Here is a 23917-nt window from a genome sequence, read left to right on the forward strand (position 1 = left end):
TTAAGCATTTTTTTTATTGTGAATCTGTTGCAAAGTCTCTTACCTGGAGATTTTGCAAGTAACAACACCAGCACTGACATTACTAGGCCACTGCCTCACAACTAGCAGTAGTATTGGCAGCCTGCCATGTAAGCTCCTTTAGTTGCTCGATAGACGATAGACCTGATAGGCAGTTCAGTGCAACATGCTGGCAAACATACTAAAAAAATGATTTTCGGTTTAATACTTAGTAATATATTTTATAATTAGTGGGCTACTCCAATGTGAACAGGTGAAACCAGAAACATTGTTATTCCCTGTGCACAAAATGGCTGTGAAGCCACAAGTTACTTTTTTATTTTACTGAATCAGTATTGCGATCCAAAAAAATGGAACATGATTTCTCAAATAGAAAATAAAAATGCATCTATAGCAAAAACATTTCGCCCCCTCTTTTGGTACTAACGTGGGATGGTTATGGGTATTTACCTTATCGTTCTCCCAGTGCCCACCAATTAGTGCTGCTTGTTCCCTCTCATATTGCTGGCTTCTCAGTGAGAGAGTTTCAGCATCTTTTGGTGATATGTCCTGATAAATTCACTTTATTGAAAGTGCAACTTTAATTTTCTTCTTTTATTAAAGTGGTTCTATCTGCACTATCTAGTGTGCTCTGTGTTTGCTTTTATCGTGCAATAAATCACTAATATTGAAATAAAGACTAACAGTTTTGCATTAAAAAGATTGACTGTATCAAGAATGCTAAAAGAATATACAATGGAGATTTAATCACAGGGCACGGGGTGATAATGAGCACAAAATGGATATAAAGATTACTGAACTGAAGTAGTAGTAGAAAATGGTCATGTTTATTTTACAATAAATGGTTAAGTGTCACCTAAGGCTAACATTAGATAATATATTACTTTGTTTTTTATCACAGTGCCAGGATTTCAGCCCACTCATGTCTCTAATGATGATTGATGAGCATAATTGCACCTTAAAACCTAAATGAATCTTGCAGCTATCATACACTTTTCTCCGACTAACAAAACTACTGTGGGAGTTCCACAGCAAGAGAAATCACCTCACCAAGGATTGAGAGCTTCACAAATAACTGATGGCTGCAGAGGAAATCTTTGCCCATATTAGCTTTCACAATACAAGATGGAAGAGCATATTTTCAGTTTAAAGTATACCTCTTACATTGTAACACACAATTTGGTGCAGGGAAGAAGGGAAGGAATACTCAGTACTGTCTGCTTTTGGTTACCTCTAAAGATCTGAGGAAATTTCCGAAACCCCTCCCTGAGTGTCAATTAAGCACATGTAGTGCCAATTAAACCATGGCCCCTACATGTATACATTACCAAAGCTATTCTTGGAGTTTTGGCTGTGGGATAAACAGGTGTCATTTAATGTTCTGAGATATTAAATGAGAGTACAAACTACAAACAACAAATGGAGTGACACACTCATGCTAAAGCCAAGAGATGAGCTACACATTACATCTCTATTTAAGCTTCTTTCTCCTGCTTCATCTCCCTGAATACCAACTATCCATGTAATACATAACTCAGTTACAACCCACGACCTAACAGGATGAAGTCATACAGGGATAGAACAAATCATGGCACTTTCTTACATATTACACATGAAGTGATATGTCTAATTCCCCACCACTCTTTCTTCCCACTGCTATGTTTATCAATGGATACTCAATAAATGAGGATGGTAGGAAGTTTAGTATTGGGTGCAAATTCACTTTGATGACCTAGTTACCCCATGACGCATCTCTGTGTGTTAGTATACTGGTCATGTATGCTGACTCACGCTATGCAGAAGATCAATACAGAGTAGTATAGGTACTTCCAGGGGCAGAATATTGATCTCCAGCATGCCTAAAATGAAAGATCTGAGCAATGTTTAATGCAGTATTAAATGTTATTTCTAAATGACAATTTGTAACATGTAAACATTATTTTTCAAGATATTGTATAACATTTTCCAATTACTTAAGTGGGGTGCACTGGGTGAACCAAAATGATCTATAAACTGTTATGGCTAGAGTACACCTTAATGGCTCTTTTCAACTACTTATTGAAAAGTACAAATACAGTTTTATTTTATAAAGAGTTATTTTCTGTGCAGTAACCCACATGAACCAATCAAAATCCATTGTCTCTTAGTCTGACTTCAACAGAATAAATCCTACTATGCGTTACTGCTGCTGAAGCAAACCTGTCACTGGTAAATCTAATACAACCCTTTCTTTTGGTACCTGGTACTTTTGGCTGTGGGCCATGCAGGCATGCATTCCCCGACCTCCAAAAATGCTGTGCTCAGGCTTGAGTTGCCAAAAAGTATCAAGCCTTGTCATGTGAGAGACGGCCTACCAGTGCCTACCAGTATGCAATAATTGGTTCTCAGAAAAATTTAAAATGTACAGAATTTTTGCTGGTGTGGCAGTACTGGTAAATTAGGGTAACTGTTATGCTTTACAAAATTCAAAGCTTTGTTGAATAGTTTGATCATTTAAGTCCATAGAAGGGTTGAGGAAAAGCTGACAGCAGTAATTACTGAGCTCCAGCATGACATCAATTATATTCTGGGGAAACAGAAACATTTTAGTAGTTAGACTAGCTAATGTGGGGTATCCTTGATATGTCAGATGCATTTAGCAAAGCATTGCTCATGTCCCAACAATACTAACTTCATTTCACATCCCATAACCTCTATTTATCTGTTTCAATTTCAGCCTATCTGCAAATGTTTTCATTAAATATTTAAAATGTATTACATTATGCTTTAGATTTATTGGCCTTTCAATTTTGTCTGTATATGTAGGTTAACATAAAAAACTTGCTTAATCCTTTCTGGGAATCTGTAAAAATGTATGTGCATAAATATCTAATAATGAGATATGTGGTGCTTGAAATAATCCCTCTCATATTCACTGGATCCTAGGTGGTACTGGCATAAGCCTCCTTGCTTTTCCTTTGAAGATTATGATGTGTACAAACAGTACAATCACCTACTTTTTGCCTGGCAGGTGACAGTACCCGCGGCTGCTCTGAAGAAAGAATGTAAATGACAAGAAAACAGTGCATTGATTTTCATTTGTAAACACAGTGTTATTCTGAGAAAATTAAGTAGCAGTGTTAATTATTTAAGCTGTTGACAGCACACATTAAAAACCAAACTTAGAAAGGTGCGTTGGTTTCCAAGACACTGATACTTATTTTAGAATATATTTGTTTGCTTCTTTCCTTGGTCACCTCGTTGTGACTCCATTTTATTGCATTATGTGGACTGGTCTGAGTTTAGGGACGCAAGCAACATAGAGCTTTATGGTGGAACTTCAGCCAAAACCTTTTTTCTTTTTAGTATTGGATAGAGTGGGAAAGGTTTGGTACCTCCTCCATGTTCTGTTTGCTGTCTGTGTCCATGTGGGGAGATATACTTTCACTTATTGCTCCACAGACATAACAGGAAGTGAGCAGGAATTCGAATCACTCCCCACTCAACCAAATTTGGTTAGCATTCAATTGCATTCAAATATATATGGTAAAACTCTAGTACCGTTCAATATGCTTAATATAGCCAACCTCTGACAAATCTAGATGTAAAATATCCACTTCAGATACTGAGAAAACTATAATACAAGTGGTGTCACTAGAAGTAATTGTCTCTATGCATCCAATAAATGTACAGTATAATTCTAATCTCCAGTTTCATCTGATACGTGATGCTATTTTTTAGGATTAGTACAAGTAAAATTCCACTTTTAAGGGCCTATTTATAGTGAAGAGTGAATACCGCTATCTGTTCTCCGATATTCTACGCAGTAATACTCCACATCGCGGCCTGCAATCATGCAGTTCTTTCTTCATAACAACTGTGTGATTGGTGGAGAGGCCATCACATGCCTGTGAAAGGCAATGTGCTTTTTTTCCATGGGAGGACCAAACCGCTGCTTAATGAATGGACTGCTTAGTTTCAGTAAATACATGTCATATCTGTATAGTGCCACCTCTAGTGTAGATGAATATTTATTGTCAGCATACAAAAGAGCAGAAAAGATAACTCCACAAACCAAAAAATAATGTATTGTGGAATCATCCTTTTTTGTCTTATGCATAGCCAGGGTCTGATTTATCATTAGATACAGTAGGAGGCTTTTCCCTGCATGGTTATTGGCCACACATTCTTTTTTCCATTGTCAGTAGATACACAGTTTTTTCACCTGCACACATTGTCACAATATTGCAAGCCAGATGTGGACCAGTGACAAAGGAAAATGCATTGTGTAATAGTGGTAAACCTTCCATCCTTGAGCAGCAAAAGTTGTGTGCCCACTGCCTCCAGGGATGGAAATCCAGCACTAAGTGTGATTTCATGTTTTAGGAAGTACCAACAATATTGCTTTGATTAACAATTTAAAAGTATCTTGGTACATATTTATATCATGGTTATATTGTATGTTTGGCTGAATTTGGAGTTCCTCTATGAGGCTGCACAGTAATGTGAGCATATATCTTGCAAACAGGGCTGGCCTTAGGCCATTAGGCGCCCTTAGTAACCACACCCATTTTACCAATAAAGACTCCCATTTTAAGCCCCAAAGAAACATATTAAAAAGTATGATAAAAATAAAACTTTTATTCAAAGGTATTAAACTTGTAGGCACAATATTTAATATGTATTCATATTAAATAAAACAACAGAAGGTAAACAAGTGGTAAATAATAAATGTCAAACTAAAATAGAGTCTATAAAAATAAAGTGCCAGGATGTCACGCAGAACCCTTTTTTAAAGTAAGTGCATATAGAAAAGTAAAAATAAAAAACAGAACACAAAACCTAGACTACATGTTAAATCAATGAATTACTATATGCCCGAATATACGAAAAATTTATTCAGGCACATAATAATTTGTTTAAGAATGTGCAGCGGCTATGTTGGCCACCGGCGCGTTCTGTGAATGGGTGCCACCATCTTGGAGGCAGGGAGCATGACGTCACATGAAATTCATGAATGAACAGAAATACTCTTAGTTGGTTGAAAGAAATCGCAATAAGACAATATGACACAAAGAACAACTACCAATTATTTTTCCTTGAACAAAATGTTTTCAATGCAAAAATTATTGCATATTTCTGTATATTAATCAAAGTCTACAACTATCTCTAAAATACAACTAAATTATATTTTTAAGGAAAGTGGTTCCCAACAAATAGGGAATAAATTACACAATGCTATAAGGAATCCTTGCATATGAAAGAGAAATTGCAGGAAGTTGTCTTTAAAGCTGAAGTGTAGTGTACACATATAACAACTTCCCTTGTTTCCCCTCCTGATCAACATGCAATTAAAATGTTTTAAATCATTTTGTTTTTCAAGAGATACCTCTTTTCAGACCCAATGGTGTTATCACTGGGTCTGTCCGCTGCCCTGTAGATGTCCTGCTTTCTGCCTTTCTGCCTTGGACCTTTTTCAAAAGAATTATATAAAACAATTACTTTAGATGTGTCTGCTTCTCACTACTTGCCACCAAATGGAGCTGAAGATGTGCTCTTTCATATTAAGCTCTGAAACAAAATAATTGATGGCAGATAAAGCTAATAGCTGTGCGAAGAGGGCCAATAATGGCTAATGGATAAGAGGAAGACGTGATTGATGAATGATGGAGGTCTTTCTGACAGGAAATGAAGCCAGGCTTAAGATAGTTGCTGTAGCTTCAAAAGGTTATATTGTGATGATGCAGGTTGGCAGGGAGTTGAGAGTAATCAGTTTCAACAGAGAAGAGCACATGCTACAAGTCTGGGGAAAAAAAGGTAAGGCTGGAGTTCAGCTTTAAGTACTTAAAGATTTTGGTTTAGAGAGAGAGCCTTGAGTGAGGCAAGTTATGGAGCTCACTGGTTTACGAAATGGAGATTTGTGTTCAGTTTACTGTTACCAACTTGTGACCTTGGTCAAATGTTAAAAGCAAGAAAATTATTAACATTGAATGTTATAAATGCTTTTTTTTCAAAATGTATATTTGTATACTATTGAGCTACCAATACAAATGGATGCATACAATACTATACTATATTTTAGCAACAAAATTGTCTATTCAATATAAACAGGAGTGTTTCTTCCATAAAAGAATCGATACACATTTGCAAGAAATTCCGTAAGTCAATATGTGATAACAATCACAAAGATTTTCCATTAGTCACTGACTAACTTGATTGTTCCAGAATTTTTCTTTGAGAGGCATGCTAGATAAAGGACATTTTCATTTTTTTAATAAGAAAAAATATAAGAGATACTGAAAAGATAAGAGATACTGAAAAACTAAGAATACCAATACTTTTAATGCAGACTGTTTAGTCAACTTTATCCCTCAGCAAACCACTCCCAGAAGCAGGGATGCCTATCCATCCAAATTCAAAGCTCCTTATCAGTCTTTCAACCGTGCCCTCTAGTGGTGAGCAGCTTCCTCTGCAGAAGGAAGAGGGTGCAGCTTGTACGCACTGATCCTTGCATACAGGGTAAGTAGTGTAATGTGCTTATTTACTGTTGACTGGGTCAAAGCTAATTAAAAGAATCTGCACTATTATTACAGTTACCCTTTAATTTAATAACACTTTGCAAAGAGCAGACTTTAGCAGTTTAGTATAATCAGAATAATTAAACTTCCAGCAGTCCCATTATAATTAAGACTGGACCATTCTCTCAATGTTATTTATGTTTGTTGGCAGACTAAAGTCCATCCAATCAATGATAATTGTACTTATATAGCACCATTACATCTCAAGTTTTACTAACATGAGACACTTCAGTAGGAGTTTGAGACTCTGGTTCCCTGTACTGTTAAAGCCAAAAAACTAAAAAGACATGGACTAAAAGAGGAAAGAAGTGTCAGCACCAGCTGAGGCATTCGCATTGAAAAACCTTGTAAATGAATGCTTAGTCAGGGATGTATTTTCGAGAAAATGGGGTTCTTGGCAGAAAGCCAAGGTGATCGCTTCATGGATTAAAATAGTTTAGAGCTGCATATGTTACTAGACACTAGAACAAGAGTGTTACCTGATTTTAGGTGCTGCCATGTGATCTTACTGATTACTTATTACCATGCAACATGAGGCATGCTAGCGCGGTGATATGTTATCAGATAGATGCTGTTACCACAGCAGCAAATGTTATCAGAGCTATATATATTACCACAATACCATTTTTTCCCAGGGAGGTACATGTTAATATATGTTCATAAAATAAAGGTTTTCCCAGAGATGCACATATTAGTTACCTTGTAACGGCAGTGAGGTGAGTCACAAGAATGGGACATGTAATCAAACTAAGGTCATGTAAGAAGAAGTGCCACTGCTGCATGACAATGAGTCCTCCCATGTTCCCTTCTCCCCTCTTTCATCTCTAATGTGAGGTGAAGATAACCGAAATTCAGAGCCTTTAAAACATCTATCAGTGTGAAAACTTCATTTTAATCCCACAGAGTACAGCAGCTGCCCCTTTCCTCTGAAATCTATGATGGGGGGACCGTGGCTATCTGACTGGTCTGACTGCTAAGTGAAAACAGCTGACCAGAAGGCAGAGGTAAACACACATAACAGATTAGGTTCTAGAGAAAAGAAGTAGCAGTGTTTTCTCTGTGGGGATGAAAAAGATCCAACGCCTGTGCTCAGCTACTCTTAATCTGGCCATAAAAAGTATTGATGGTGGCAAACTGTCAGCTATCATTAAGTACTTGAAAGGTGAAAGGGTATCTAAGAGGAACAGGAAACCCCAAATCTATTGCTCAGCACCCCCTTCCTTCTCACATGCCTTCCTTGGGTTTAATTAGGGTCAGGTTGGTCAAACATCTTTAGCCATTAACTGGTTGCACTAATCAAAAGATTTAGATGATTGTACCTGAGGTTTCATCAACTCTTTCATCCACCACATGGTCTTTCTGATGAACCCACTCGCTGTTGCACTTAAAGTAGATTTGTGTGGCTGGACTAGCTTTGCAGTACAAGTTCACTGGTTTGTTTTTTACAATGTAGGCCTCTTCTGGCTCAATGAGAAAATGAGGCAATGGTTCTGGTGGATCTGAAGGAAAAGTTTCTGGGAGTTCATGAAAGAAATCATCATCTGTAATAGACAAACAAAGAATTAGTTAATTTTGAAGCCATTTTGAAAGCTTTTTTTTTTAGCAACACAAAATATTGTAGTGCATTAATAGTATTTTACACATTGTATAAAAAAAACATACTGTCCATATACTGTCCACAACACAAGCAACCATGCCTTGCTACACCTTAAACACAGCCTTCTTCTGAGTCTTTTCAAACCTTTTCAAGCTTACAACAATACTAGTTTAGCAATAGAACTGCTCACCATACCTGTTTGATGAGTTAGGCTCTTTAAACACTTTACATAGAATATTCAGTATCAAGCATTCTGGATGTGCATTACTGTATGGATATTTGCACATCACTGTGCACTGAGATTACCCATGATGCAGATGAGTTATAAATGCACAAACCTGCAGGTTACATGCATTTTTGTGCGTTTACCATTCACTTTGATAGGTCTAATAAATGCACAAATATGTATCATGTACAAATTGCTAAGCCATGGTGCATAGATGTGAAGTTGATACAGAGAAATTAATAGTATCTAACTGATATACTCAGTGCAATTCCATGCAATAAATTGCATGTTTTATTGTAAATGGACCTTCATTGTGTTGCATAACAGCAACCCCACTAGTACAGGGGTGTACAACTCTACCACTCGGGGGCCTGAATCTGCACAGATTTTTAGTATTTGTTTAACAGACAGCAATGAATGAAGTAAGGTATAGTTTAAATGAGTTACAAAATCACTCAAGGACTGATTTGGACACTCCTGCTAAATAATATTTAATACTAATAGCAACTTAAACTAACCAAACAAGAGACTCATTACAGGGAGACCAGCAGTAAAATACCTTGTCTATAGGCCATGTAGTGGCCAAAAACAATGTAACAGTAGTAATTCTGATACTGCATAAAACAGACAGCACAGCAAGCCAGCCTTGCATGGCCAAGCTTTGTGCCACTGATGAGCTTGTCTCAATTAGTGTTTTATATGGTCAGCATGAAGGTATTTCCTCATTTTGCCTTCTGGTGGCACTAAGAAGCAGAATACATAAAGTGTATCTAAACTCAAAAACATTAACATGTAATATACTGTATTTTGAAGCTTACTAAGCCTGAAATGTGTTGGCTGCATTTGTTTTCTTTTATTATGCTTTTTTCCCCAATTGTTTTCACCTGGTGATCCAGCCCTTAACTCACTTCCCGTCTTAGGGGGGCTCCACTCTATGAAGGACCATTGGAGCCACTCTTGGACAGCAGCAGAGAGGGTAGTGTTACATATACTCGACTTCACTAACAAATTACATCTGAAGTCCAGATAACACATTTTACCCATTGCAACAACAGTTTTTTTAAACGAAAACTAAACACTGTAAGCACCTAGTCAATGTAATTGGTTTACCTCAGTCCCCTATGTGCCACTGTTGTTGGACAGCTTGTGCTCTTAAAGGAAGTTGAGAAAATATCAGATCACCAGGCAAAAAAAATCTTAAAAATGGAAAACTAATGCAGCCACCACATCCAATGAATGGTAAGCTGCAATATGTTACATTTTTGCTTTTGGGTTTAGATACGCTTTAAGCTTGTATGCAGCACAATTATAGTCCTTTATGTATGTAATATCTAAAACTGCCTCTGTTCCTAAGTATCAGTAATGGATACAGTGGTAGTAAATCTTGCTTTAGTCCATCTTTTTATTCTGCACTCTCTTGTAAACTGTCAAATACAGTGAAAACCATACTACAAATAAAACGGTACAATCACACAGGCTTTAGAGTTAAAAGGTTTTGTAAATTATTGCAAATAATGCAATGCCTCTCTGGGGAGAAAGAGAATATATTGATAATAATTACATTTATAGATTTTCTTTTGTGACTTGGCTACGTTTACCACTTAGCAGGTAACACATTCTACTGTCTTAAATATTTAGCCGCCACTTCATAATTTTATTTACATTCATTTTGCACTGTTGTCTAGCTTGGTGCATCACTGCAACGCTGATTGTGCACATTATTAACAACTTCAGTTGAGGTATGAAATATGTAATAAAAATATATTATATTATTAATATATAAAATAAAATATATTCAAAATAAAAAGGTTTCCTATGGCTCTTACATTTCTAAATTCAAAATAAACAGGTTTCCTATGGCTCTTACATTTCTAACAGGACTGTGCCTTAAAGTTGTCATTCTCTTTGAGTGAAAGAAATGTACATTTATATTCATATCAATAACAAACTGGGGCATTATTTGTTTATTTTTTGCTTTCTTGTCTCACATCTTCTTGGTTGTGAGACAGCAGACGGCCAATGGTGCAGTTTATTGTAAGGCAGTGGCTTCCCATTGTTAGCCTGCAACAAGAAGTGCTGATGCTGGCAGGGTCCCCAGGTAAGAAACTTTGCAACAGTGTCCCAAAAATGAATTATTTTTGATGACTGTGCACATGATGCCAAAATGCTAAAAAATGTTCTTTGATTTTATGTATACATTAATAATACAAAAATACATTAAACTATTGCTAACATTGTAGAATAAGTATGTAAAGTGAACAAATGTGTTATTTAAGGAAGTAGCTACTTAAATATAAATTATACCTAGCAACAGCAGGTTAAATATATGCCAGACAACAGTGAGACTTTAATAGCAGATTTCTTCTTAGCTGAACACATTTACTATCACTATAATGAAGCAATATGTCTGCAATGAAGATTGTTGTTATATTGCTTTATTTTTGTTGCATATAAAGCTCTTTACCTACATAGCACATTAGGGTGCACTGCTGGTCTCCTTTCTTTAATTTGACTGCATTTTTAACACTGCAGCTGGGGACCATTAGTTAAAGCATTGCCATACATTTAATCATTTGCTTCATGGGTTGGAGAAAGTCAGAAATATGAATGCAGTGAAGTACAATGCATATTACCACACATGGTGCAGTGGACCCAGTTGTGATAACTCACAAAAAGCTGTCTTCACTTATTTTCATGGGTACCAATGATAGACAAACACATAAGAGAGAACACAGAGATGAAAATTAGGGATTTTTATTTATAAAAAAAAATATATATATATATAGAGTACTGACAATTTACGCAATACTTTATATAGTGCACATTTACATCAGTCCCTGCCCTTGAGGAGCTTACAATCTAAGGTCCTTATCTCACAGACATGACCAATTTAGACAGACGCTAATTCATCTACCACCATGTCTTTGGAGTGTGGAAGTAAACCCACAAAAGCACATGGAGAACATGCAAACTTCTTCTGTCTAGGATTTAAACCGGAGATCCCCAGTGCTGTAGGGCAGAAGTGCTAACATTAAGCCACTGTGCTGCCCTTTCAGCAAAAGTCATAAAATGACTTCCTCATACCACCTCATCCTAACCACTGAACAATCACTTTCTCAAACAATCATCCCCGCACAGCTACCTCATGTATCACTTGCCCCTCCCTTTTAGATTGTAAGCCCTCAGGGGTTGGGCCCTCCTTACCATCTTGTCTTGAGTTGTAGTGTGATTGTAATGTCTTCCTTATATTGTAAAGCGCTGTGCAAACAATTGGCGCTATATAAATCCTGTATAATAATAATACCACCCCGAACTTCCCTCTTTAGCCCTGTCATCCCTTGGACGGCCCACCCCTTTCATTATCAACTGCTCCTTCCATCCAACAGACACATGCCCATCTGCCATACCCTCCTGCCATTATATTCACATCTCACACCACCCTTGGTATTCTCCCTCAGCTTAGACAGCCTCCTCACAGCCAGTTCTTTCATTCAATATTGCTCCATCTGACAACCTCTACATAGTAACTCTACACCATCCTTGTTTTTATTCCCTTTAGATCTGTCAGCTCTCCCACAATTGATCGCTATTTCATCTGGCTAAAGGTGGCTCTGTGCCTTTCTTATCAGTGGTGGGACTAAAAGATTCAGCATGCCAAGCTCAGTTCATTTTGATATAAACAATTATCTCATACCTGTCACCAACACTATCTGGTGAGTCTTGATCCCTGCACTCTGTGCCTTATGCACTCCTGACCCCTGCATTTTGTGCATTATGCACTCCTATCCCCTGCACTCTGTGCATTATGAACTCCTGACCCATGCACCCTGTGCATTGTGCACACCTGACCCCTGCACTCTGAGCGTTAATCCCTCCTGACACCTTCATTCTGTGCATTATGCACTCAGTGCATTGTGCACTCTTGACCCCTGCACTCTGTGCATTATGCACTCCTGACCCTTGCATTCTGTGCATTATGCACTCCTGACCCCTGCACTGTGTGTTACGTTGGTGTGGTATGATACTGGCTGATTTTTGGAGAGTACAATTTATATAAATTGGCTGCAAAGGTGTATGCAAGTGAAAAAAAAATGCAGGGAACCATTGTATTAAGGACATCCTGGCATTGTGGCTAAATAATTCCCATCATTCAAGGGATGTGCACAAATTGTATTCTTATTTTATGGTACATGACATTTAAACATTGGGTTAAAACCTTAATCCATACAATCTGTACATCATTGCTACACATATATTCAGGTTCAATTTTTTTAATAATAATTCACGTCTTCCTATAGCACCGAATGAACCACAACATGTCTGCTCAAAATGAATTTTACTCCTTTTCCAAATACCAGTAAATAACTGCTAGTTTCAGCCTGTAAAATATAGTATCTATTACATTTGTTGGAAATATAAAGCAAATTCTTGCAAAATGGAATAGAGTGAGTGATGCTCCAACTTCGATTTAAAACGAATGTTTGCAAACTTAATTTTATATGCATCTTCTCAGGAAGATTGAGATACACTCTGGTTTACATAACTGTGAGTTACACACACACACACACACACACACACACACACACACACACTTTAATTTACATTAAGGATTAAGAAATGCCCAATCATTACCTGAAATGGATAGGCATTACATTAACTGCCATGCCTATGCAGAACAGGGGTATGAGGAAAGATCAGCTTTGTGCAAAGCATTATACTCCAGAGAATTGGGGCTTTTAACAGTCATCAAAAGCTGTAATGCTTGTAAAATAATCTATTTTAAATCGTAAGGTATAGAAAACAAATTCTGGCATGCTCATTTAAAGAATCAGAAAATCATCCAATGTGTTATTGAGCCATAACAAAAAAATTATCTTACGTATATTAAAAAGCCTCAATATACAGGACTGCCAGACAGATATGTAAGAAGAATTACTGTTGAGGAAATGGACATGACTGAATTTTTGGATATCTCATTGGTAATGTTAGTTTAATCAAAATCACCATTCACCAGTTTTAAGAGACTAAACCAAAATTGGGCTACCCTGGGAAGTCTGCAATCAAACATGCAGTGAGCATCAACTGATTTAGGTTTGCCTATACTTAAAGTGGAACTGAATTAAAAAAGGATTTGTTATGTCATATGGAACATCTAGAAATACTAATTGTACCTTTAAAAATGTACCTTTTAAATAGCAGTGTGTTTCCTGGTATGTAAATATGCCTAAGTGAGTGTGGCAGCAACCTCATAGCTGTAAAACTGCAGTATGAGATCTAAGGGTCTGCTGTCTCTGACTGCTAGTCTCATGGAATCGGGAGTGACATTTGGGGATACCACTACTGTGCTGTTCACTGTTCTCCTTACTGGAGACACTGACACGATGAAACAAAGCCCTATCGCTACCAAGATGGTGGCCCCCACACGGAGACAGTGCAGAACAGGGCATGGTAAGTAGGTATGGGGAAGAGATCAGCTGCAGTGCACAGGCAGTACTAATGACTAGTCTTTTGCTCTCTATCTAACTATTTTTGGGCACAGCTTTTAGCGTTTAGTTCCTTTTTAATAGGGTTAAGGCAGTTTCTATCATTAAATAAATACGTCCTGTTTAGCAACCAGTAAACCACATAAATGTTGAGAAAAATGAAGGAAAACAATTAATTGCATGTTTTTTTATGACTGGGAACTTAGAACAGAGAAGGAATATATCTGTTTGGAGGTAGCCAATGCCATCTTAGCAGAGGAGCAGGGCTTTTGATTCCTAGTGTCATAGCTGCCCCCTGATTATTGATCTGATGACTGATAGAGGAATAATGAAGCAGCAGCAGAGGTGCAGAATGCAAGAAAGAAAGAAATAAAGCAGGAACAGTACAATACAGCTTTCTCTCCAGCATGGAGAATATTTTCAAAATTTGGCAAGACTAGCTGTCAGAGACACAATGCCTTTAAACACAGACTGCCGATATACGGCTTTGAGGCTCTAGGTGCAGTAAGTGCATAAAAGGTAAAATTCAGATACACTTTCAATCTAGATAGGTTTGTTACCATTTAATGCCAAGGATCTATTTTACATTGAGTATGTGTTAACACTGCAGGGAAAAAAATGATGGCATTGCTATAACTATTATTATTTGTATGACAACTGATTTGGATCACTTTAGATTCTACTGCAATTGTACATCCAAAGAGTTTAAGGTCTCCCTAATCACTGCACATTAGTAAAGATAAAAATGTCATACAGCTTAACCTACACAAGGCTGCAGATTGCCATTTCATTTTTCTCTCTACAGCTTGTCATATATATGTCCTCTCAAATTGGTGCAATAAAGGGATTTATTTGAAACATCCATACACACTAGCTTCCATTAGCAGTCATAATGTATGACACCGGGTCAGAGAATGATCAGTCCTCCAAGGAATAGTATTTCTCTTTCAATATAGTATTAGACATTTCTTCCCCATCACACATCAACCCCGAGGCTGTGGCATAGTTGTGACCCACCTCAGCATTCTAATAACTGATTAAAGATGGACATGGAATGGAGTGAGAACAGATCCTGTTCAATATCTGATAACCCCAAGCCTCTAATAGAGCACATACATTACAAACTGTGAGATTCATCCACAGACTAAAAGTCTATTCTCTTTTATATGAACATACAAATATTGACTTGCCTCTAGAGTCATATAGGCCAAGTCACTAAATAAAGTCAGTCTCTTTGGGATTTAAAAAGAAATGCTTGTACCGAGTGACCAGATAGATATTGACTATGGCCCTACTGCAGAGGAGCAGATGCTGTGCCTTTTAAATACTGATTTTCTCTTATCTACTGTAGATAGCTTGTGCTTTGAAATTTGTATTATATATAGTTATTCTATAAATAAAATGAGGAAAGGAAAAGCAGAGGTGTTGCTCACAGCAGCCAATTAGGTCAATTATTTTCCAAACACAATATGGTGGAATCTGATTGGTTAGTACAGATAACACTCATGTGCTTTCTGCCAAGAAAGGTAAGAAGAAATAAACACAAGCGACAATGGCTTAAGTAACTTTTACAAAGAATCTAAAAGATTTTAATTGCAAATGGTTACTCAACAATGTGTGTGATACAGCCAATCGTAAAAGATAACCTTGGAAAATGTTCATCTATTTCCCCATAGTTGTCTTTTCTAAGTTCGAATATAAGCAGGCATCATTCCTCATAGTTTATACAATATTCTAATCATTCTCAAGAAAAGGATAACATAAATATACTTAATGAACATATACAATAGGCATATCTTGGGAATTAATTTATGAAAACAAGCATATTTTACATTTGACAATTTTCTTTACTGGTTTTGCAGTACTAATGTTTAGGACCATGAAATGACCTTTCTCATCCCCTGTCCCAGATGTGTGAGAAAGTACTTACTCAGCACATAACCTCTGCAGTGACCACATGACTGCAGTCTAAAAATATTTGATGACTAGCCACTTTAATTTATAATGGATACAAATAATACTCAAATACACTTATTAAAGTTGCATATAGAGGGCCCACGGGGAGAGTTTATGATATGCTGTATAATACAGGCAAACTCCATAAACATGTCTTCACCAAAAAATGTCTCGCCCTACTGAAAATTCTAACAATATATGGAGAGAACAAATGTGTAATTGTGTAATTTGGCTACATGTCATCTCTTTTAAAGTGGAACACTCTTAACAAAACAAAAAGCTGACCACCAGACATATAACCAGGATATTTAATCCTGGTGTCTATTTCTTAACCACTGGTATCTTTACCCAGAAATAGTAACTACATTTTGGTTGATATATGCCTACATTAGTCCCCTGCATTTGAGCACTAGGACTGGAAGATGGAGATGTTAGAACCAATTAGAGGTCTATTGCATTGTGCAGAGCTGTCAGTCACACAGTGAAGGATGAGCGATGACCTCATCCATGTGCTCCTGCTCCCTTATTACCTAATCACAGGCTAGGAAGAGAATCGATCCAGTGGCTGAATTAACTGAAGTGTATTCTGCAGAAAGGTCCAGGATCTGGCTGTGCTGTTTGGCAGGGGTAAATGAGAAATAGAAGCACTAAATATTCATGTAGAATAACACAAATTATAGATCCCACATGATTTAATGATTTAACCAATGCTGGTTAATAAGTTAAGATAAATACATTTACTAAAGCAATATTGTATGGTTTCTTGGCATCCTGCCATTCTCCTTAACACTTTAGTTTACAAGTACCAGGGGAACACTTGCCTGAAATAAATGATTGGACATCTACACTAGATCCTTTTCCTAATTACATCTTGAACAATTTAATTTGTTGAACATATTTAAAATAAATATATGTACAGAATTGAAAAACGACCAGTTAATTACCTAGGGAGTGGTTCGTAAATTATTTGGTAACATCCCCTCCACTATTCAACAAATGTACTTTTAGCAGAAGTAATTAAAATAAACTAATAATTATACATCAATATTAATAATAGCCAGAAGATTCTAATGCCCTATTGCATTGGTGGTCAGTGGAAAAAGGGCACCCATTACATTGGTATACTATGGTAGAAGGGCCTCCTTATATTCCTGGTTAGTGCAGTATCCCCTTACACTGGTGGCTAGTGATATGACCAGCAAAGTTCCTTTACTTTGCTGGTCATAGGGAGATGTGCTCCCTTACATTGCTGGTGAGTGGCAGGAATAAGGTCCCATTATATTGGGGGTCAATGAAAATGAAGCCACATTATTTTTGTGGCCAGTGGTAAGAATGCACCTTACATTGGTAATCAGTGGGAGAAGAGTACCCTTACATTGATGGTCAGTGGCAGAAAAAATGTACAGTTACATTGGCAGTCAGTGAAAAAAATGTCCCATTACATTGGTGGTCAATGGAACAAATGCCCACATATAGACAACTAAAAAGACCTTTGGTATCAGAAGTTACTTAGCGTAAAGATTAGATGAGATGTTCCACTGATCCTGCAGTGCTGGCTCTACTAAATGAAGACAGACATTTTTGGCTAGGAGATCAATCTGCCTGAATGGCACGCAAGCAGACAATAATTCATGTTCTTGGGGCAGACCACTTCCACCTCTCTTTATGAGTCCCTCCTTTATGAGTTACATGTACAGCTAAAGACCCATTAAACTTATATTGACTGCTGTCACGTCATATTGACTATGCATCCATACAAATTTTTTTAGCTCTAAACATGGGTTAATAGCCTGAGAACCGAAACTATAAGAGTGATCCACCTCTCGTATCCTTTGCAAACTCATAGAACACCAGTGCATCACAAAGACCACATAACATACAGGAACAGACAAATACAGTCTGCAATGGATCCTTATTAAAAGTTTATTGATATAAAAGCCATATAAATGCAGGCATAACAAAGATGCTAACTCGTTTCAGTGCAGCCTCAACCATAGCTATAGCTAAGGACCTGTGTTCAAGTTCTGACTATATCTTTCTGGATTTAATAGCCTAATAAAAAATAAAATAAAAAAAAGTAAATTAGAATAATACTGTTTTCAGACCATAGTAGAATAAAAAACTAAAGCAAAGTTGATTTAAATACTATCTTCACACTGCAATAGAATATGTATTATACACTGTGCCCTTATTTGTATAATACTTCACAAAGTATGTTGCTTTGGTTACCCATATTATATGAACATTTTACTTGCTGTAGTAAAACATTTTAACATAGTAAATCTCATTTACAGTAAAAAGGGCTAAACTTCTGTTTTTCTCAAGCACATATTAGACACTGTTATGAACTATTAACCAAATCCATTGTGCTATATTTTTACTCGTGCTGTGGTACCATTTCATTAATCACAACCATTATTTAAAACTTCTGAAGCTTCTTCAAGTTACGGTGAGACAGAAGTACTGTTGTCAATGAGTAATTTATCCCTAAAGAACTTTAAATTGTGTTAGAAGTCCATTAGCTAAATTTTGGAGAAAAATAATGATCCCTACCAGCCTAGCTTGGCACTGAAACAAAAAAAGCCTTTATAAAACGATAACCATCTTACTACTAAGCTCTGCAGCCAGCTATCAGAAATATGAGCCTAAGCTTAGAATGGGAAATTCTCAGCTACTGCTTTATCTTGCAAACTCCTGTTAGTACAACCACTGAGGTCTTTTCAGCAAGATTATACGCAGTACTACAGGAGCCCTGTGACTTCCACGTAGAGAACACTTTGGCTTGGGGGACAAAAAGGACATTCTGTTCAACTGAGACAGAGTCAGGATTTCACTGACGGTGCTAGAAGGACTACTCATGCAAAATAGATACTGGAGGACATTTAGGAAGGGCATACTATATAAAAAAAGGATTGTACAAATTCTGCAACTGAGTAAATATAAAGAAGCTTCCACAGGAAACACAGCAAAGGAAATGATGACCTTTAGCAAAAAAAAAAAAAAAAAAAACGCATCTGCAATGTTATGTTGTTTCACATCGACGTCAACAGATAATTTTATTTAAGCAAGAATAAACCAATTTTTAGTTTATAAACACTGGTTAGGATTAAGTATCCACCCACGCTAATTTCCACATTTCTTTCTACTTTAAGCACTTAATTTCATGATAAACACAATCCTGCATTCCCCATATTACTAAATAAATAGCTTGGGAATATTTTTTCTTCACTGATTGGAAGTGCACAGACATCAGATTTAAAAAATTTCTTCATTTTTGTATATGTATACAAAAACAAATATATATATATGTGTGTGTGTTTGTTTGTTAGGCCCAAAAATTAAATATAATTACACACAATGTAGGCCCAATTCTATTTATGTATGCATTTACTTAGTATGCATGATAACACATAACCAGACATCATATTTCTCGTTTTGATTAGCACACATACACTGGCATGACATTGTCACTATGAGAGAGTGGGTTGTACAAGGAAATTTGTAAAAACTGACTAATTAATATCTTATTGTCTATTGCTAACTTTATACTATACCCACAGCCTGGAAAACAAATCTAGTAGGTACTCTCATGAACTATTATCATTCTAGCATTTAGAGTAAAAATAATATGAACTGTACTTGGTTTGTTATAAGATGAGGGGCTATGAAGTGATTTATCGCTGCATTTATCTTTCCTTTATACATGTGGTACTATAAAAGCTTTATCAGCAGATTATTATCCAGAAAACTTAAATCAGCAGAAAGAGGTTTCCTACTTTATTATGTTGTCTCCTTTTAAATTCAATTTCTCATTTGTAGCAAGTTACAAGTTAGCTTTCTATTATCATCAAAATCTGTTATTTCTGTTACTTTTTTTTATTATAAATGAGTCACCATATACCAGGGATATAATGCTGATCTTCTGCAGCACCCTACCCTTAAAAAGTATTTTCAGTATGAATAACTGTAAAACTGAAACCTATTCTGGCCATTGGGAGTTCTGAGCTAAAAAAAAAAAACAGTGCTGGACCCCAGAGCAAAGAACAAATGTATCAATGACCATCAACTGGTACATGTGTTAAAAAAAAGAAGACCCTGTTCTGTATCTGTGATTTCCTTTTAAGTATGTTAAAAGAACCCAAACCGAGTCATACATGAATAATCCAGCAGCTTAGTCTGAAAGATAAAGGACAAGACCTTTTCTAACTTGACACATCAAATTATTGTCAAATTATTGAACGATCCCCATTTTCTATTCTTTGAAAACGTCAAATGTGTTTGCTTGCAGTACAGGGGGTTCCCGGTGTCCTTAGCCGACCAGACAACAGTCAGGCCACTGGCTGATGTTGGGTTTCTCTATCTACTGCAAAATTCTCTTTGCACTAATCAGATCATGAAGAAGTACAACAACCTGTACCAGATTAATGCAGTTACCTGATGTCAAATACGCTATCTAGGCAGAATTAAGAAAATGCAGACACCACTGTCACAAAACAACTCATTGGACATAGGCTTAGAACAGCTAAAACTAGAAAGAATGAGATATATACCCATCCTCACATTTCCTTGAGATCATTGACAGTACAAAGTGACATATATGTAGTGAAAGGGTCAAATTTTCCAACACATTGGAAAATCTCTGTCTGAGATTATGACTACCTTCATGCAGGGAAGCATTTATGAATGTTTAAAGGTGTACGTCTGCAAGGATACATCATCACAAGTGAGGCTTAAATGTGTTCCATTACTTGCATATACTTGACATGTGTGGCCACAGTTACTTAAATTAATAAAATGCTCATAGGATAACATAATGGACCGCTTGATTTTTACTGTCAGTTTTCTATTAATTTTCTATTCCAGTGAGTATATATATACCTTTAGCATGTGCTTTATGCACTCACATTGCAATATGAAAAGTGTTCTTCTATTGAAAACATGCAGTCTTGTGCTAATGCTTCACCATCTAAAGAGGTTCACCACTTATGCTACAATTTTAAAAAACACTGTGCTTTATTAATGGAATAGCAGGAATTCTTGCAGATGCTTTAATAAATCTGGCTTGTGGAACAGACTTGTTAATTAAGAAAATAATGACTATGGACTATGGAGTTGTAACTTGGCTTTTAATAAGGAATGGCGAAAGTGGATAGCCTAAACACATGTCAGTGCTTAAAGGAAAAAACACATCCGCCAGTGAATTATTTTAACAAGCAAAGCTTTCAGAGAGAATGATTTAAAAAATTTCATTTTAGAGATGTATTTTTAATGTGTTTTCTGGCTCCATATAATATGAAATTCTATAGGGGTGCAGTGAAAACATCTCTAAGTGGGTCTAAAGCAGAATCTATTATATTACAAATATGGCATTTACTTATGAAGGAAAGAAAAGGATCAGTCCTGTCTTGTCAAAAGATCCTTGCTTCCATTTTTACCATGGCCAAGTAAAATGTGGTTCGGATTCTCTGCCCTCCTTTCTTCCTAGCACATTCATAAAGCATACACACCAATCTGTAAGGACACAATCTTGGTGGACACAAATTAAAGGGAACCTGTCAAAATATAAATATGGAAGCTGTCACTGTTGCCCGAGTTTTGGGAACCTTCATCTTTACTTTTGAGATATTACTTTGCTAGTTGGTATTTACAACCTATAAATTACCAATCCCTGACCTGCAAAACCGTTTTGTTCACTAAGTATTAAAGCAATGTATGAATGATAGCCCTGGGGCATACAACAAGTCAGCAAATGCATTTTGTATGGTGGCAGGTTGCATTTAAACTACCAGTATGAATCTGAATTATTAAAGGAAAAGGGGACAGGTATAGGAAATCTATGCAAATAGTCTTATTTGGTAGTTGACCTCCAGAACTCCACAATTACAATATAATTCCCAGGATTTATTTAAAAAAAATTAATTGTTGATGTAAACTGCAATATGGGGGGCAGGCTTCCATAAAGAATTAAGGGGGCTATTCACAAAAGGGTGAAGAGTTTGGCAGAAGGCAAAGCAACTCATTTGGAAACATTCTCTAATTCAGGTCACTTTCCAATTCAGCTATGTTGTCCTAGATTGTTCACTTCTCCTGCCTTCTCCAAACTCTTCACCCTTTTGTGAATCACCCTCTAATTGTTTATATTTTAGTCTATGATATGTTTCTAATAACAAAACCACTGCTACAAACAATTCTAAAACTTTTGCACTCTATATGAACTTTTCAGCCTGAATTCAGAAGACGTAGCTTCAATATATCATTAAATTCAGCCCAGAATTCGGGGCCAATAGCTGATAAGACACAGAGGAATAAGTGCCAAAATGTCCAACAAATACATCTTTTGTTGCTATACTTGCATAAAAAGGAACCATAGAGGATAAGAAAATTGAAAAGATGGCCTCACAGTGAAGCCTATCCAGCATCCAATTTCATGGGACTAACAGATTTGTTTTCAAAGCAATTATATATGTGTGATCTATTTGTGGCACCTTCTCGTTCGCCTTCTGACAAAAGCACTATTAGACTGTCACCCATGATCAGCTGAAGGCTATGAAGAGCCAATTCTGTAATGCCTTGTTGCTGCCAGTCTGCATCATCTGAATAATGGCATAGTCACAGTGAACTGTCCTTTAATATTTATTTCCCCTGTTCTGCCATACAGGACAGTTATTACTTAATTTTGACAGAAGGAATGACACAAGAAAGAATCTGGAATCCCTTTATTATATTCAATCATATGGCGGAACAAAGCAGGCTATTTTATCTGATGTGGCTACACAAGATATGGGCCCTCCTTCCTATGTTAGGAAATTTAACAATCCGTCCAACTCATTTTACACAATGCTGTGTTTTTCAATAAAAAAAAACCTCTTCTGCCAGGCTGTCACAATGGATAATTTTATTGGCCTCTTGCCCTGCAGGAAGCATGGCAAAGCCCAATGCGCTCAATATTTAATATGCCACAGCTGCCTTGCAATGTAATCTTGGAGAATACAAAATGCCAATGCTCATTAGGGTGAAGGATTTTTTTTATTGCAAGTTTTATTATTTCTTGGCTGGGTGTTGGCTAAAAGAGGACATTTATTTTTAAGACCCTTCAGAACTGCCACAAATATTAGCGATTATCGGGAGAGAGATGGGCAAGATGTCTGAATTCCACTTCGTCTTTTATGGGAGGTCAGCTTATCTTTATTGATCTCTGCAATTCACGCTAATGAAAGTGACCAGGGCAAAGATTAAATTATCCCAACTCAATGATAATGTAAAGTTTTATTTATTTAGTGATCACTGTACTCAAATAAAATCTCTAGAGCAGACCTCTTTTTCCTTGAAGTAATCGCTCGCAATTGGAATGCCTGCTTCTTTGCAGAAAGATATTAAATCTTAATCTAATCTGCCAGGGACCCAGGCAACCTCAATTTGTTTTACACATAATTCTGATGGCATTGCAGGCTAGATATGTATCAAGATTTTTGGTTACAGTATGAATTGTATATTACTTGTGCACTTTGAAGCATTAACAGGAAAAAGTTGACCTGGCCAAACATTATTTAATATTTCTACTTGGCCCAGACAGGTCCCATTTAGAAGTTAATTATATTAGTCCAGATAATTACTTCCAGGAAAGCCAATTACAGAATGTTTTCTATGTTTTCTTCAGTGATTGCTTGTGTTTATATATGTTGGTGTAGCTGCTATCCTATGAACACACATATGATTAAAGTATATATGTGGGCAACATTTTTTTTTTTTAATATAGAGTAAGAAAGAATTAGAACCCCAGTTAGGTTTTTGCTATTATGCAGTTCCCCGTTAGAGAGATTCACTCTCACTTATTGATCCAGTGACAAAGGTTTCACCAGGCAGGAAGTTAGCAGAATGCAGTGACACAGGCTGCATTCAAAAGCTGAGAAAGGAAAATTAAATAGGTAAAAAAAGTAGCTGTGTTAGGGGTGGTATCAAAAAGTCATATTGGGGAAAAAAAGGGAGGGAGGAGGAGGGGGGGTAAGGGGGAGGGGGGGGTATGTGGGGGGAAAAAAGATGAATCCAAGAAGAATGGGGAAGTGAATGATATACAAAATTA

The 23917-nt window shown here is 36.7% G+C and overlaps 1 protein-coding gene across 1 annotated transcript in view; it reads right to left on the minus strand.

Moving 5' to 3' along the window:
• Positions 1-23917, minus strand: part of UNC5C (unc-5 netrin receptor C) — a 353904-nt gene that overhangs the window by 123028 nt on the left and 206959 nt on the right. The window contains exon 3 of the mRNA XM_018554497.1: positions 7895-8116. Coding sequence (XP_018409999.1) covers positions 7895-8116 — 222 coding nt within the window. The remainder of the gene's footprint in view (positions 1-7894; positions 8117-23917) is intronic.

The sequence above is a fragment of the Nanorana parkeri genome, unplaced genomic scaffold, assembly GCF_000935625.1.
Source record: "Nanorana parkeri isolate BGI_ZX_2015 unplaced genomic scaffold, ASM93562v1 scaffold162, whole genome shotgun sequence".
Classification (NCBI taxonomy): domain Eukaryota; kingdom Metazoa; phylum Chordata; class Amphibia; order Anura; family Dicroglossidae; genus Nanorana; species Nanorana parkeri.